Raw genomic sequence first — 18,465 nt, forward strand, 5'->3', positions numbered from 1 at the left:
CACACACATATGGTAGGCATTGCGATGAGTAGAGGTTCGGATATGAGATATCCGACGGACCCCTTGTCTTATTGGATGCAGATCCAATACCCACTAGGGAAGGACCCATTAGGGTTTGACACGGGATCTCTATAAATAGGAGGGATTCACAGCCTCATAGGCTAGAGTCTTTGCTTGCCTTTCCTATTCTCCTCTCCCTCTCCACCTCAGAGTAGGCCTGGAGTTTTGAGGAGCGTCGTCGTAACCCTGCTGTGTGGATCACCGCTAGATAGGAGGACGCTTGACCTCCTTCACCCTCTCCTAAGGATCTGCAAGGAAACAGGGATATACGATCTCCCTAGGTAACACAATCTCTATACGCAGTTTTGTGTTTTGCGGATTTTTTGCGCACCAATCTTCGCACGACGACGAACATCTTTTTGGGAATCGGGGATTTTGTTTTCTTGTTCTTCCGCTGCGCATATGATGTCGCCCCCAATAATTTCCCAACACAACCAAGACTGTCCTAAAGACACCATTTAAATTATGGAAAGGTTGAAAACTGAGTTTGTGACATATGTGCATTTGGGGATATCCGTTTGAGGTCGGGATATATAATCCACAAGAAAAGAAACTGGACCCGAGGACTATTAGTGGGTATTTTATTGCATATGCCGAAAAGTCTAAAGGTTATAGGTTCTATTGTCCATCTCACATAACTAAGATTGTGGAATCAAGAAATGCTAAATTTCTTGAGGATGACATGATTAGTGGGAGCGATCAGTTCAGGAACATAGTTTCGGCACATGATCATATAGAATCTCAGCCTTCTACATCAAATGATAGATTTGTTACTCCTTAAGTACAAACTAATACTGAACAACTCAGGATGCTGTAAAACAGGGATCAAAATTTCTGACCTTTCGATACTAAAATGCCTATAAGTCCCTGTTGGAAATTTTAATTTATACCAAACTAACTTCATTTGAAATTAGACTTGTAGACCTTTCTTTTAATATATAGATTGGAAAATTTTGAATTCAAATGCCTATCCTGCTATCCGTTGAAACCGACCTTATGTGTTCTGCAAAATAGTGATTTTATTTTAGACCTTTAGTTACTAAATCAATGGTAACTCCTTGTTGAAAATCTTGATTCATACGAAACTTGTTTTATCAGAACTAGATTGAAATATCTTTCCAATGATATATTTTTTGAGTAAATTGAAGCATGATTGATAGAAAAAATGAGTCTTTAAATCTAAGAAATATTTGTTAGGCAACATTGAGAGATACAAGGCAAGACTTATTGTAAAGGTATTTACTCAAAAAAAGGGAATCAATTATATGGAGACATTTTCTCCTATATCTAAGAAAGAATCTCTTCGTATTATTTTGGCATTGGTTGCTCATTTTGACCTTGAGTTACAACAAATAGATGTGAAAATGATATTTCTTAATGGAGATATAGAGAAAGAAGTTTATATGAAACAACCTAGAGGTTTCTCCTCTAGTGTTAGTGAACACTTGGTTTGTAAGTTTAAGAAGTCTATATACGATTTAAAACAAGCCTCCCGCCATTAGTATTTTAAATTCTATGAACTGATTTCTTCATTCGGATTTGTTAAAAATCCAATGGATCAACGCATATACCAAAAGGTCAATGGGAGTAAAATATATTTTTTTATTTTATACGTAGATGATATTTTGCTTGCAACTAATGATAAGGGTTTGTTGCATGAAGTGAAATAATTCCTTTCTAAAAATTTTGACATGAAGGATATGGGTAAAGCATCTTATGTCATTGATATTAGGATCCATATAGATATACCTCGAGGTATTTTAGGTCTATCACAAGAAACCTATATCGATAAACTTTTAGAAAGATTTCGAATGAATGATTGTTCACCAAGTGTTGCTTCCATTGTGAAAGGTAATAGGTTCAATTTGAACCAATATCCAAAGAACAACCTTGAAAGAGAATCAATAAAAAATATCCCATATACTTTTGCTATAGAAAGCCTTATATATGCTTAGGTCTATACTAGACCTGATATTGTATTTGTTGTGGGGATGCTAGGTCGATATCAAAGTAATCTAGATATGAACCACCGGAGAGTTGCTAAGAAAGTGATGAGGTCTCTACAAGGAATCAAAGATTAAATGCTTATGGATAGACATACAAATAATCTATATATGATTGGTTACTCAGATTCAGACTTTGCCGGTTGTATTGATTCTCGTAAATCAACATCATGATATATTTTTATGATGGCTGGTGGAGCTATTTCTTGGAGAAGTTCTAAGCAGACCTTAATTACTACTTCTACCATGGAAGTTGAGTTTGTCTCATATTTTGATGCTACTTCACATGGTGTATGGTTTAAGAGTTTCATTTATGAGCTTTGAATCATAGATTTTATTTTTAAGTTATTAAGAATTTTCTGTGATAATTCAGCTACTATCTTTATGGCTAAAAACAATAAAAGTGAAAGTCGAAATAAACACATCGACATTAAGTATTTAGTCATAAGAGAACATATAATAGAAAAGAAAGTGGTCATTGAGAATATTAGCACTGAATTGATGATTGCTAATCATTTGACTAAAGACATACAACCTCTAAAATTCAAGGATCATGTAGAGAAAATGAGACTTGGTTCCACTTTGTAATGATATTAAAACTCTTATATATTACGATATTTTCTCATGCATATTATTTTAAAAATATATATTATTACTGGACCAAGAATAAATATAAGATTTATTCGTTAAGTAATATTATCACATTAAGATTAAAAAAATAAATTTATCGTGATACATGGATTATAATACTTTGCTCTTAGAGGACTTATCACTATGATTTATATATTTATTTCTTAAGAAAGTTGGTTGTTCGATAAAGATTAATTTAAATGATTAAGTATAGGCCAAGTAGAAGAATATAATCATTATTATTAAATATTTTATTTAATAATAATGTAATCATTCTCATTAAATTCATCGTTCATTGTGGTTTAAATATTTTGATTTTTTATTCTAAATAAACTATTATTATTAAATATTTTATTTAATATTATTAAAAAAATTTCATTATGATCTAAACATTAATTAATTCTTAAAAATTATGAGTTAATGATAATAAATATTCTTGATGATGGAATACCATCTATATAAATAAAAATTTTTATCCGGAGCTCAATATCTCTTTAGTTTAAAGGATTTCCTACCACATCTAAAAGAGACTTTACGTTTGTGCGTCAACGCAGTAGAGTTTGATGCTATGCTCATCGGATCTCACCTTGATATCCAGCGAGCTTATCATCATTACACAACCGCGTCAATGGTGCATAGAAATCTACTCTGGACAAAATAAATCCTCTAAACTTTAACTGCATAAAGATCAATGTAGAACACGAGAACGCGATTACTTGGCCAAGGAGATCCAAGCAAGAAGCACGTGAGAAGAATCTGAGATGCAAAAGACAGACAGGTCTTTGATTCCCCTGTGACTTATTTTTGGGTTCTACCTAAGAACAAAAGAATCTTAAACACAGAGAAGTTAGCAAAGAAACCGACATCTTTATTCTCGAGCCTCTCTCTTGGTCTGCCATCGTCCTCCCTCCTCTCAAAGCGTATAGTGATGCTGCATCGTCTCAATGTCCAGCCCTTTGAGCTTCACTACTGACTCAACGTGTCCTTTTAGCGTGTGAAGCTCCCTAAGCCTGCAGCAGTTTGAGGCCATCATCATCATCATCAGAAGAAGAGGGTATAATGCTTCCAAATACATTGTTACCTGGCGACCTCGGCGCGTCTCTTAGCCTGCTCGGCGATCTCAGACAACTCCCTGTAGTTCTTCTCGTTGAAGAGACCTGAAGAGTCTGGTGGCTGGAGGCCGTGCAGGGTACGCTGCGCTAGCGCCCATTGCGCCTCCCTTTCCCCCTTTCCGTAATCCAATTTGGTCGTGAAAGCCGTCTGCTTTCGATCCGGTGCGGATGAGAAACGCAAGTTTGTTGGTTTTTCTTCCTCTTGACAGTAATCAATCCAAGAACGAGGAGAGCGAAGAAGACGATACCTTGCTCTCGTAGAGGTTGACCCAAGCCTTGCCACTCAGTGTGTACCGGATGATGAACTTGAGGAAGTCGAGCGGAAAGAACGTGACGATGCTGAAGAGCCATATCACTCCAGCCCACCCCCACCCTATGCCATGGATTCTCGCGAATCCCCAGCTCGCGTACACAGAGATGAAAGTAGCCACCTGCACTTGCGACGATTGTCAGTGGCACTTTACACGCAAATCTATAAATGAGGAAGTTCTTGAGAGGATTCAGATGATTAAGAAGAGTAGGAAGCATTCACCAGCTGCGCAATAACGAAGGCAGCCACAAGCAACAGCCCGGGGCGCTCCACAAAGCACCAGCTTCTGGACCGCGTCACGAATATGAGCGCCTGGCTAACTACACTCACTTGGAGGTAGATCGCGGAGGTCAGTTCATCTTGATTGTCCCTGATCGGCCTTACTCCAAATGTTTTCTGCAACAAAAGGCCGGAGTTTACATGTACGAGGACCATATGATGATCATCGTCGTTTAGTTCAAGCAGAGTACTCACGGGGAAGAAGTCCGTTTGGTGGGCGATCCAGAAGAACAACACAGTCATGAGCGCAAGGTAGGTGCCGAGGACGATCCCGGTGGCGAATATCTCGCGGAGCTTCCACGAATCGGGCATCGGAGAGGGCTTGACTCGGTCCTTGGAGATGGTCATGATGGTCCCGTCATTGAGGATGGCGATTATGAGGACCATGAAAGGGGAAAAATTGAAGCGCCAGATGAGCGCGAGGAGGAGGAAGCCTAGCACGACTCGGATGGTGATGGAGACGGCGTAGATGGTGTAGTTCTTCATGCGCTGGAAGATTGCGCGGCTGGTGAGGACGGCGCTGACGATGACACTGAGTCCCGGCTCCGTCAGGACAATGTCCGAAGCGCCACGAGCAGCGTCGGTGGCGTCAGCGACGGCGATGCCGATGTCCGCCTTCTTCAGGGCCGGGGCGTCGTTCACGCCGTCGCCTGTCATGCCACAGATGTGGCTCCTCTCCTGCAGTCTCTTCACGATCTCGTACTTGTGCTCTGCATCGACAGCAGATGGTGAATCGAGTTCTCCTTGCATTCCATATCATGTTCTACTAAAAGACGAGGGATCATCCGACCTGGGAAGACACCAGCAAAACCATCGGCCTTCTCGATGAGCTCGTCGACAGGGATGCTACCGGTGAGATCATCGTTCTTGTTGCCGAGAAGAGTGGACGAGGGGTACATGTTGGTACCCATCCCGAGCCTCCGCCCGGTCTCCTTGGCTATAGCCAACTGATCACCGGTGATCATCTTCACGTTCACGCCTAGGTTGAGTGCTCGACGAATGGTCTCCGCACTGTCGTGTCTCGGTGGGTCGAACAGCGGTAGCAGCCCCATGAACTGCCATGGCCCTCCGGCGCTTTCCTTCCTCTTCTCAGGAATTTCCTGTCGGGCGACGGCCAGCGACCGCAGGCCACGGTCGGCGAACTTGTCGATGACGGCGTGAACCTTCTTCTTGGCATCCTCCCTCATGCTGCACAGCTCAACGATCTAAAGAAAAAGCGAATGAGGCATCGGGGGATGAACTCCGAAACCAGCAGAAGAGCGAGATCATGGAACAAATCTGTACCTGTTCCGGGGCTCCCTTGCTCGATCGATGCCAATTGCCAAAGGAGTCTACGTAGGTGATGGCCGTCCGCTTGTCGACAGGATTGAAGGGCAAGAAGTGCACCTCATCGATCCCTGCACGTGCCTGTTCCAGATAAAGTTCTAAGACGGCAAGAACAGAGCATCACCGCGAAGTAGGAATCTGAACCCAGTAATAATATTCATACTAGACGATCTGAGAATTTGAATCACGATTTGAGCGTGGAAATTGGTATCTTGTAATTGACTGTCAAATCATGTAAAACTTTTACAGGTTCATCTATACAGCAACAATCATGAGATTACCTCCTTGGGATCAGCAAGCATTCCAACAATGGCGGCATCGATGGCGTCCTGGTTCTCGACCCTGGCGGCCCTTGCGGCATGGAGGATCACGGCTTCCCTATCCACATCTCTCTCGAATACCTGCACAAGCAGTAATTAGAACAACAAGATGCATTTTTTACGTGCTAGATTCGATATGCTCGAGGGTGAAAATTTTGCTTCAAAGAATTGACGGAGGAAATAGGTGTTCTTATCTTGAAGTATTTATCCTAGTCATCTTACTTCGATTAGATTCCTGTCGACGGTAAGCTTGTTAAGGGTGAGGGTTCCGGTCTTGTCGCTGCAGAGCACGTCCATCCCTGCCATCTCCTCGATTGCAGTCATCCTCTTCGTGATGGCTCCCTGCTCTGACAGCCGATGCGATCCGATGGCCATGGTGACCGACAGCACGGTGGGCATCGCAATCGGTATCCCGCCGATGAGCAGCACCAGTAGGTTGTCGATCCCGTCCCTGTACTTCCGGCGCTGGATCGGGTACATCACCACGATCTCGATCGCCATGCCGACCGCGATCGAGCAGATGCAGAAGTTTCCGATCGCAGTTAGCACCTGGAACAGATCAGCGTCAACCGGAGCCGAGGATGTTGTGATGGTGAGTTGAAGAGGATGCGAGTCGTCGGACCTTTTGGAAGTGGCCGACGTTATTGGTGCTGTCGACGAGGTGCGCGGCCTTGCCGAAGAAGGTGTGCACGCCGGTGGCGATGACGACGGCCTCGATCTCGCCTTGCTTGCATGTGGAGCCCGAGAAGACCTCATCGCCAGGGTTTCTGGTCACCGGAAGCGACTCGCCGGTTAGGGCGGACTGGTCGATCTTGAGCGGGTCGCCGTCGAGTAGGCGTGCGTCCGCAGGGATGATGTCGCCGAGCTTAATGCTGATAATGTCGCCAGGGACGAGGATCGCCGCATCCTGCTCCGACCACCTCCCGTCTCTCAGCACCTTCAACCAGCAGCACCAGCAGCAAATCATTAACGGAGAATGAAGAAGGTTAACACAGGCGGGGAAAGATCGAGGAGCCGACCTTGGTCTTGGGTGCAAGGCCAGCCATGAGAGCGGCGGCGGCATTGCCGGCGTTGTTCTCCTCGATGAAGCTGATGGTGGAGTTGATGATGAGAAGGGAGATGATGCCGATGAAGTCTTGCCAGTCCGGAGGCTTCCCCTGTTGCACTCACCAATTATCGTCCCCCATAGAGGTCTCCGACACAGAGAGAGAAGTAAAAGGAAGGGAAGTCGGGGTAAGCGTACCCCTCCGTTAGCGAGGGCGATGGCCATGATGGCGGCGCTCTCCATGACCCACGAGAGCGGATTCCACATGAACCCCAAGAATTTGAGCACCTTGCTCTCCTGTCATTCAAGCCAAGCGAACAAGAGGGAGAAGAAGGTGAAACCATTGATCTTTCCTAGCTTTCTCAAAGAAGAGCACGAGGAAAGCGGAGGTGGTAGAAGCAGACCTTCTTCTCCTCGAGCTTGTTGAGCCCAAAGATCTTGATGCGGTTCTCCCCCTCGACGTTGGTGAGCCCATTCCTGTCGCATTTGAGCTGCTCAAAGACTTCCCCGACCGGAATGTGCTCCTAAACAACACGCACGTACATCACAAACAAGACCAGCGATCCAAAGAGAGAGAGGGAGAGAAAGAAACGAAGGAGGCGACGCTCACAAGATCGACGGCGTCGTTCTTGATCTCCTCCAGTGAGATGGCGGACGACATTGTGGTGGTGGTGGAAGCGATGAAGTCTAAGCGCAAACAGATGCTGCTCTACTTCAGTGGGAGGTGGTGGGGAGTAGTACCACTCTAGTTCAGTGGGAGAAACGGTGTGGAGTACTTGAACTGTGGGAGGGGGGAGCAGCCCGCATTTGTGTGGGAAGGAGGAGCCGATTCCAACGCGCGAGAAAGAGAAAAGCGTCGTGCTTTTTGGATCTCAAACAACGCGAGGGAAGACGAAGACGACGCACTGTGACTCGGTACCGGGCGGTTCCGAAGTAACAGCCGAGGTTGGAGATACATATCTATGAGATAAGAAGCTACTGGGTTTTATCTCAAACATCTCCGCCCATCATTTGGATTTGGGTTGGATTTCATCTCATCTTTTAAGATCATCGACTCTATAATATTCGTATCTAAGAAACCCACCAGCCGAGAATGGAATTAGATTCCAATCACTTAACTATATGGACTCTTTTAGAAAAATCAAGAAAAGAAGATGTCGTAAAATGTATATTTTATTCTACGTTATTAGGTCACTTCAACTTTGAATCGCTAGCATAATCCCTTGATCTAATCCATTTAAATCTATATATGTATATATACACACACGAGTCTCATATTTTTATCCCCTAAAAATCATAGATTTGAAACAATTTCGAAAACGAATAAGAAATTAGGAATGTTCTATCATATTCTATCCCTTTTTAACTTGATTTGATAATAAAAGAAGTTTGAAACCGAAATAAATAAGTTATGAATTAAATAATATTATATTAATTAAATATTGATCTCAAAAATATTTTATTAGAATCGTAATACAATAAGACTCTCTACTCCTCTCCTCTGTTTGGACAGGACAGGCAAAGCTCTCTCTCGCGATGGTGAGAGGCTCGATCTTATCGAAGAGAGGCACGTAGTCAATCCAGCAAGATGCATAAGAATTTTAGTGTTAAAGCTGAATCATCATCATTGGAGAGTTAGAAAAATAGTTGCTCGCTCCGACTCTCCAAGCTTAATAATTTCATAAATTTTATTTTAGTATTAAAGATGAATAATCTATTTTAGATTAGTGTAATTTTTTTATTTTTTATTATTAATCATGCTAATTTTTAGAATTGAATACATGAAATTTAAGATTAGAAATTGTTCAAAAACCCAACTATAGATTATAGTTCGATATGATTTATTGTTGTTAGGATCGGAGCGGCACTAGGGGGGTGAATTAGTGCAACGGAATAAAACTCGTAAGTTTGAAAATAATTTCGTAAATACGTAGAGATTTCGATTTGACAATGAATGACTTGGTGAAAGTAGCTCGAGTAAAATGAGAAGATAAAAGCTAAAAGCTTGCTGCTATATAAATAACGGTTTAAGAAAGGTAAACACTCACACATTCAAAGAACACACCAATTTAAAGTGGTTCAGTCAAAATGACCTACATCCACTTGCGAAGCCTTCTTCGATGAGGCTCCCAACTTTCACTAACAAATCACTTTGAAGGGGAAGGACAAATACCCCTCTTACAACCTTTTACAAGTGGTTCACACTCTTAGAGATTTTCGAAGATAAAGATGGATGTGAACACTTAAGTTATTGAAAACAAGATTTGCTAAAGACTTTGCTAAGGCTTTATCTCAATCTCTAACTTCTCAAAGGTTGTGTTCTCTAATGAGAATTGGAGGGTATTTTTAGGCCCCAAGAGAATTCAAATTTGGGCTCCAAATTTGAATTATTTTTGGGTTTCCCTGTGCTAGCGGTGCCACCGCTTGTAAGTGTACTAGCGGTGCCATCGCCCAGTCCAATGGTGCCACCACTAGACCTCTCGGGTGCTGGGCGGTGCCACCACCCAATCTAGTAGTTTGCTAGCGGTGCCACCGCCGGAACTCTCGGGCTCTGGGTGGTGCCACCGCCTAAACTATTTCAGCTCACTGGTTGGGCTCCAAACTTGGCCCAAACCAGTCCGAACTTGGGCCCCATTGGCCCCTAACCAGGTTATAGGATTAACCCTTAATCCTAACCCTAATTACATGCAAACTACGAAATTAAGACATAGTCCTAAGCAAGTTTTTAACTGGCAATGTCGAGTTTCCTTTTGGCGAGCTTTTCAGCGGACTTCCAATACACCCTCGGATTTCTTCCGGCAGACTCCCAGCAGGCTCCCGATCTTGTGGTGAGTTCAGTGAGTAGCCGAGCCTTCTCGGTGATCTCCACAAACTTCCGACGATCTCTTCGGTGGACTTTCGAAAACTTTGACAAGTCCTCGATTTCTTCTCGGTTGGTGCCGACAGCACTTCTGACGAATCTTCGGACTCTTTGCGGACTCTCGAACACCCATCGAACTTGACTCCGGTAGACTTGCTTTATGTCTTCAAGCTATCGTAGTTAATCCTGCACACTTAAAATAAAACTTCGATCGAGACAATTAATCCTAAGCAATTAATCAAGTTGTCCGGCATATCATTGGTCCCTCGACGCTTCGTCCGATTCTTCGGCACATCCTCCTCTCTTGCGGCCTATCACCTAATCGGCCAATTGACTTTGCAACTCCGATATCCTTGGCACAATCTTCGCTCTTCTTGGCCCGATGCCCAAATCCATGGCCCGAAGCCTTTTGTCGATACGTCAACCGATCCATCGGCCCGACATCCAATCTTCTGACATGTTCCTCCAGCCCAACATGATTTTCCTGCTTTAATTATCTTATCCTGATCGAAGCATCCTGTGTCACTCAAAATACAGATTAAATCATAAACACATATCAAGTGGTTTTATCATCAAAATACGAGATTCAACAATCTTTCCCTTTTTTATGATAACAACCACTTGATGACGGAGTTAACCTTAACTCATGGAGCTTAAACAAACTTCCCCTATCAATATGCCATATTAATAGAACCTTAATTTCAAACTGAATTCAAGTCATTGCAATACTCATCATGAATATTTGCAACACATCATCATATATAACATGATCATACTTCTCCCCCTTTGTCATCAACAAAAAGGAGAAGTGTCACAATAAGTGTTTGTAATATAAGTCTCAATCATTTGCATGATAAACATAATCTCCATTTTTATCATCTTGCAATTTAGCAATTAAAGATGTACAAGTTTAGCATGTTTGCTTTTCTTGAGATAGCAATTGTTTGCTTCGTTTTAGACTACAAGCTAGTAATTTTTACGATATGCAAGTTTTACTTCATATAAGCTAGCAAAAATTTACAACATTTTAGTACATGCAAGTTAACAGTTTTGAGATGTTAGCAAATTTTACATCATGCAAAGTAGCAAATTTTTATGATGTTCAAGACAGTAAGTTCTTTCTTCTCTTTTGAGAAATGCTATTTTTGCTTCCTTTACAAAGTACAAGCTAGCAAAGTGCAAGATAACAAGCTTGCACCAGACAATGTTTTACATGAAGCAAACTATATGAAGTATGTTTGCATCTTCTGACTTGTGCAAGCTAGCTAGCAACATTTCTCTTTGAGATAACCCTTAACATCAATTCAAGATAGCACATTAGCAACTCTTTCCCCCCTTTATCATTGGCAAAAAGAAGAAGGGAAGACCCTTTACGTTAATTTCAAAATTATGACAAAGGTAAATATCATAGATGAAAATTCAAGTCATGAATATTAAAATAATTATTTTATCATGAATATTTCATCATTGTATGCATCATTATCATAAGTTGAAGTATTGCATGCATAATTCCAAATCATCATGTATATAAAATGTAAAATCATCATTACATACATAATTCCAAATCATCATTTATTTCACATCATGATGGTACCAATTTTGTCAAATTACATCCTACCATGCGTGATCAAAATTTCTTATTTGTATACACCAAAATAAATTAATGAATATTTCATGTATTCATATCATCACATGAGAAATATCAAGAAGAGTTATTGGGTGATGAGATAAATATCTCATAAATACAAGGAATTGCATAAAAATTATATCATGAAAAGACAATACCAAAAGATATGTTTTCTTTTGAAAAAATCTCCTGTTAAATAATCAAAGGAAAATCTTATAAGATCATGATATAGATAAAATTCATTCAATTTTGTAGGAGAGCAAGATATTAATTCAAGCATATCAAATATTCAATCATCAAAATCATGATTCATCTAGAAAATTCTCCTCTTTAAATATTCAAAGAGAGATCTTAGGAGATCAAATAATAAGAGATTTTCAAATAAAATTTTAAGTCAAGAATTTTTAAAAAAAAGATATTCTCTTTAGTAAATCATAAAAGGAAACGTCGGAAAAAAAAGATTTCAATTCATGCATAAGAACTCTTACGATTCATATTAAAAATTTTCTCAAAATGTAAGAGAATAATGAGTAAGAAATCTTGATTCATAAAGGATTTCATGTTATAAATTTCAAGAGATTAAGATCGTGATTTCCATAAAACCCATTATATTCAGACCATCAAAATCAATTTCAAGGTTCACAAAATTCATAAATAGATTCATGATTTTAAACCCAATAATATATTTTCCTTTTTATGTGATACTTTTTAAGTGATTGATTTCGTATAAGCATGCCTTTTTCATTTATATCAAATAAAAACATGTATCAGCGTTTAGGATTGAAAAATAAATTTCTTCATAAAAACCATCAAGATCAATAAACCATAAATATCATCATGTATAGTTTTAAAATCTCATGCATAAAATCATCATGGTATCAAAATTTTAATATTTTTATTACAACTTTATGCATCATTAAGTATACAATCATTAAGCATGACACTATTTCATTTATGTGTAATAGCCACTCTTATTATCGTGAATCGTGAATCATCAATTGTCAATTGTCAATCATCATTTTTAAAGTATACAATCATCAATCGTCAAGCATGCCTATTTCATTTATATCAAATCAAAACATGCATTATTTTAAAAGCCACTTTTATTATTGTGAAAATCGATAATTCATAAATCATAAAAATTATTATGTATCATTTCAAAAGAAAACTCATTAAGCATGATCATTATGCATTACTTCAAATCAAACATGATTTCATTTATTTTTAAAATATTAATCATGATAGGACATATGACACAAAGAAATCATTAAACATAAAGCATATTCATCAATCATGGTTTCATTGAGCATAAGGTATTTTCAACCAAAATTATTTATTATTTGTTGTAGTCATGTAATTTTCTTTTTAGGTGAATCTATCTTTTCATGCTTAATTTTTCATACAAAAGCCATGTATCATCATTAAGCATGATATTAAACTTCTTAATATTTTCATTAAGATATCAAACATGTTTTCAATCAAAATCGGAAATCATCAAGATACACATTTTTTCTTCTTAAGAAAAATATACATATGATCATTAGATTTAAATATAATATTTTATTTCATTAACATAAAACATGCACTTTTCAAGAAAAATGATTATTCAAAAAAAAAGAAAATGCATCATGGAAAATATCAAGTAATTTCAAAATAAATTAAGGGGGTTTCGATTACCTCATCGTTGAATACCGTTGAGGCGTAGTTTGCCATCTCGCCTTTCTTGATTTTCTCCTCATCGGAGGAGCTCAATTCATCCCAATTTTTGTTCTTCTTGCATTCAAAACAAGTAGTTCTGTTCTTTTTATTTTTTAATTTTTGTTTCATTTGTAGTTTAAGTTCACCATTACTTGAGCTTATAATCGAGTGGTCTGCATGTGTTCTATGTCCCAAATCCTTCCTGTCATTTGGAAGGTTGTTCTCGAGTTTCCTTTTTATCATATTGTTCATTTCGTAGGTTATTAAAGACCCAATTAGTTCTTCGAGTGGAAATGTTTTAAGATCCTTGGCCTCTTGAATGGCCGTAACTTTTAGATCCCAACTCTTTGGAAGGGATCTTAGAATTTTAGTTACTAATTCATAGTTAGAAAATTCTTTACCAAGAGCTTTGAGTCCATTGATGATATCCGTAAAACGGGTGTACATGTCTCCGATGGACTCACTTGGTTTCATCCGGAAAAGTTCGTAAGAATGCACAAGAATGTTGATTTTGGACTCTTTCACTTTGCTAGTACCTTCATGTGTGACCTCAAGAGTTCTTCAAATATCAAAAGCCGAATGACAATTCGAAACACGATTAAATTTATTTTTGTCAAGTGCACAATATAAAGTATTCATAGCCTTTGCATTTAGAGAAAACATCTTCTTCTCCAAATCATTCTAATGATTCATTGGAAGAGAAGACATTTCAAATCTATTTTCGACTATGTGTCATAAATTCAAATCCAAAGAAAGTAAGAAAACTCTCATTCAAGTTTTTCAATAAGTGTAGTCCATCTCATTAAAAAAGGGAGGACGAATGAGAGAATAACCCTCTTGAAGGCCGAAAGAAGCCATTTCTATTTGGGTGTTAAACCAAAGTAGAAAACTATGGTTCTGATACCAATTGTTAGGATCGGAGCGGCACTAAGAGAGGGGGGTAAATTAGTGCAGCGGATTAAAACTCGTAAGTTTGAAAACGATTTTGTAAATGCGTAAAGATTTTGATTTGATAATAAATGACTTGGTGAAAATAGCTCGAGTAAAGTGAGAAGATAAAAACCGAAAACTTGATGCTATGTAAATAACAGTTTAAAAAAGGTAAACACTCACACATTCAATGAATACACCAATTTAAAATGGTTCGGCCAAAATGATCTACATCTACTTATGAAGCCTTCTTCGATGAGGCTCCCAACTTCCACTCATAAATCACTTTGAAGGGGATGGACAAATACCCTCTTACAACCTTTTACAACTGGTTCACACTCTTACAAATTTTCAAAAATAAAGAGGGAGGTAAACACTTAATCTATTGAAAACAAGACTTGCTAAAGACTTTGCTAAGGTTTTATCTCAATTTCTAACTTCTCAAAAGTTGTGTTCTCTGCTGAGAATTGAGGGGTATTTATAGGCCCCAAGAGGATTCAAATTTGGGCTCCAAATTTGAATTGTTTTTGGGTTTTTCGGTGCCAACAGTGCCACCGCCTATCAGCGACGGTGCCACCGCCTGTCAGTTTCGGACACTAGTAGTGTACTAGCGATGCCATCGCCCAGTTCGACGGTGCCACCGTCAGACCTCTCGGGTGCTGGGCGGTGCCACCGCCCAATCCAGTAGTTTGTTGGTGGTGCCACCGCCGGAACTCTTGGGCTCTGGGCAATGCCACCGCCCAGTCTGGCGGTGCCACCGCCTAGACTATTTCAGCTCACTGGTTGGGCTCCAAACTTGGCCCAAACCAGTCCGAACATGGGCCTAATTGGCCCCTAACTAGGTTATATGATTAACCCTTAATCCTAACCCTAATTACATACAAACTACAAAATTAAGACATAGTCCTAAGCAAGTTTTTAACTGGCAACGTCGAGTTTCCTTCTAGCGAGCTTTTCGGCAAACTTCCGGCGGACTTCCGATATACCTTCGGATTTCTTCCGGCAAACTCCCAATAGGCTCCCGATCTTGTGGCGAGTTCAGCGAGTAGCCGAGCCTTCTCGGTGATCTCCGCGAACTTCCGACGATCTCTTCGGTGGACTTTCGAAAACTTTGACAAGTCCCCGATTTCTTCTCGGTTGGTTCCGGTAGCACTTCTGATGAATCTTCGGACTGTCGGTGGACTTTCGAACACCCATCAAACTTGACTCCGGTAGACTTGCTTTATGTCTTCAAGCTATCGTAGTTAATCCTACACACTTAAAACCAAACTTCGATCGAGACAATTAATCCTAAGCAATTAATTAAGTTGTCCGGCATGTCATTGGTCCCTCGATGCTTCATCTGATTCTTCGGCATATTGTCCTCTCTTGTGGCCTATTGCCCAATCGACCAGTTGACTCTGCAACTCCGATATCCTTGGCACAATCTCCGCTCTTCTTGGCCTGATATTCGAATCCACGGTCCGAAGCCTTCTGTCGATACGTCGACCGATCCACCAGCCCGACGTCCAATCTTCTAATATGTTCCTCCGGCCCAACATGATTTTCCTGCTTTAATTGTCTTATCGAAGCATCCTGCATCACTCAAAATGCAGATTAAATCATAAACACATATCAAGTGGTTTCATCATCAAAATACGAGATTCAACGATTGTTAATTGTGTTAGGTTGCATCAGTATTTTTCATGATTTATCAATTTTTAACTTAAATGTATTAATTCTTTATGATTTTAATTCATGAAAAATGGCTTTAGGATTTTATAAATCATGTTTATATTCTATCTAAATTATTGTGCCCGTATGAGATTTTAGATCTATTACTAGATTTATTATAGAATTTTAGAACTATGTGAATATAGAAAAAGATAATAAAAAATCAAAATAAAAAATTGACCAAACTTTGGTCGGATCTTAAGCTTAGGTGTGGGTTCCACTCGAGTCCGGGTTCTACTTGAGTCCGATGATTGATTGGACTAGGTCGACGACTTGGCAGGCTCAGCTCAGCCTAGTGACAACTAGAGCTATTTTCAACAACTCATGTGTTATTTTTCGTTAATATAGCTAACGACGTTAGGACAAATGAAGTTATTTATTTCACTCTCAGAATTATAGGAATCCCAATATAAATTTTTTAAATATATGAATCATAATACAAATATGATCCAAGTATAAGATGTAATATGTAATTAGCCCCTATTACACACCAGTTGAAGCCCATAATGTGACCTAGCCCATGCCCGCCCCATTATTCCCTCTTTGATACACATGCCTAACATGTGAGTATAGTTTGGGCTGGTGTAGGCTGACCTAGCACTGTCCTGAATCGCCCTGACCTAATTTTAACTCTCTATTGGGTTGGATTTTGGGTTGGCCAGTAAACCCAATTGGCCTCTAGATTGAATCTGAACATTTAGTCGATTTTGATTTTGATAATTTCGAATCGATTTAGATCGATCTAAGCTTGTTGGATCCAAATTGGACTTAATCAAGTCCAAAGTAGATCAGCTTAATATGATTCTAGGCTATTTTTATGAAGATTATGGGTTGATTCAGCTATGTTCTAATTGAATTGAGTTCGATTTAAGTCAATTGAACTGATTCAATTAAGGTTTAGATTAATTAAGAGTTAATTAAGGTATAATTTATGATGTTTGATGACTTCTAGATTAATGGATATGGCGATAGCATCAATCTTGAAATTGACATGAGATATATGATTGATATGGCAAAAGGATCTTTCAGCGAGTTAGGATAAAAAGATCTGTGTAATATTTGTTAATTACATGCCTTGGAGAGAGATTCTCTTATGGATTCATTTCATCTTCAGTTAGAAAGATCTCGAGGGATAAAACATCTGTTAAAGGTTGTTACTATTAGGAGTATGCTCCACCTAGTGTCCAACTTATACCATATGTTATTGAATGTGTTTGTGACGAGATTTATCCTTATTATGGTTTGTGTTACTTTAGTCTCCATCCATCGTACTATTTTTCTTCTTGCTTCAATATTATAATAGAATCAAGTAGAAAAAATATGAACAAAATCAGCAAAAAAAAGCTGAGTCGGAATACGAGATAATTTTATAACTTTTAAATTTATATATTAAAATTTGATTTTTATTTTTTAAGATGTGAATATTTAAAATTTGTTTTGAATAAAATATCATTAACTTCTGTTCTGAGTTGTGATTAACTCTATTATCTGTTCTGAGTTATGATTAAGCAGAAGTATGTCACTGCACATGTTTCAAAAAATATTTAAACTCAAGATAATACAAAAAAAAGACTTTAGTCGATAATTATCTTAAATATTTTAAAACCATAATTTAGACTCGATAAAAATAATAAACCAAATACCACATTGAGTTGGATCATCACAATAAGACCCCTCGAGGACTACCATTAACTTAATCATCTTAATCCACCATCGATCTCAACAGTAGCTAATATTCAAATGAGACCTTCGAAGGTGAGAACAAAAAGGTCCCAAGCTTACGAGGTTTATCTACTTACAACACTCCCTCCCTCTTCATCACGGGCCGTATTTGCACTTCATTTCCTCTTTAGATGTACCTAAGATTACAAATATACATGCAGCACACAAGCCAACAACTATACCTACGACTGTTATTCCCACACAACATGAATTCAATCCGGAAACACATACCGGACTGCATACCATCTATGGTTGTGTGCACGCAACAGGGCATCATTCCAGTAGAGCCATTGGCTACACTTCACAGTAACAGTCAACGTCCATCCACAAGAAGCTACGATAAATATCTAAAGCTGGTTCTTACATCCAATTATCATGGCAACAACCCCAGAAAGACCACAAACATTGCAGTAAAAGAAAACCTTTAAACGGGTTACCGGTGAACTACAGACGTGGAGAAACACAAACATTTCCTCCTCCAGTGATCCAAACGCACACAAACAAAGCACCAGTTTGCACAAAGGATCAAACAAAATATACCATTTGCATTAGTCACAAATCAAAGTCTCCCACCATACATCAAGCAGCATCAAAGTGAAGATTGCAGGCATAAACATTGCAAATACCTATATGACCACGTGCAACATTATATTGTGTTCACAGATAAGGCTTCCTATATGAAACTTGGAAACACAGGAACGGGCAAACTTGCTCACGGACCTCAAGACTTATTGCATGACAAACATCTTGTAACTTGAAGACTCAAAAAGTAAATTAGCACCAGTTAGGTTGCACAACCCCAAAACATAACAAATAAAGAAGGTTTTTCT

The 18,465-nt window shown here is 39.2% G+C and overlaps 1 protein-coding gene across 2 annotated transcripts; it reads right to left on the reverse strand.

The window, feature by feature from the left end:
* Positions 1–3,406: 3,406 nt before the first annotated feature.
* On the reverse strand, positions 3,407–7,831 carry LOC135607359 (plasma membrane ATPase 4-like). Of its 2 annotated transcripts, XM_065099124.1 has the most exons (14): positions 7,696–7,831; positions 7,490–7,609; positions 7,284–7,382; positions 7,060–7,197; positions 6,663–6,977; positions 6,263–6,589; positions 6,002–6,121; positions 5,679–5,801; positions 5,185–5,599; positions 4,590–5,104; positions 4,338–4,511; positions 4,054–4,236; positions 3,775–3,953; positions 3,407–3,703 (listed from the first exon to the last, which is right to left on the reverse strand). In XM_065099124.1, the coding sequence occupies exons 1-14, from the start codon at positions 7,744–7,746 to the stop codon at positions 3,607–3,609; spliced, it is 2,856 nt and encodes a 951-aa protein (XP_064955196.1). In that variant the 5' UTR covers positions 7,747–7,831; the 3' UTR covers positions 3,407–3,606. The 2 variants fall into 2 exon arrangements, with proteins under 2 accessions (XP_064955196.1, XP_064955195.1); XM_065099123.1 differs by having other exon boundaries at positions 4,338–5,104.
* Positions 7,832–18,465: the final 10,634 nt, after the last annotated feature.

The sequence above is a fragment of the Musa acuminata genome, chromosome BXJ2-3, assembly GCF_036884655.1.
Source record: "Musa acuminata AAA Group cultivar baxijiao chromosome BXJ2-3, Cavendish_Baxijiao_AAA, whole genome shotgun sequence".
In the NCBI taxonomy this organism is placed as follows: domain Eukaryota; kingdom Viridiplantae; phylum Streptophyta; class Magnoliopsida; order Zingiberales; family Musaceae; genus Musa; species Musa acuminata.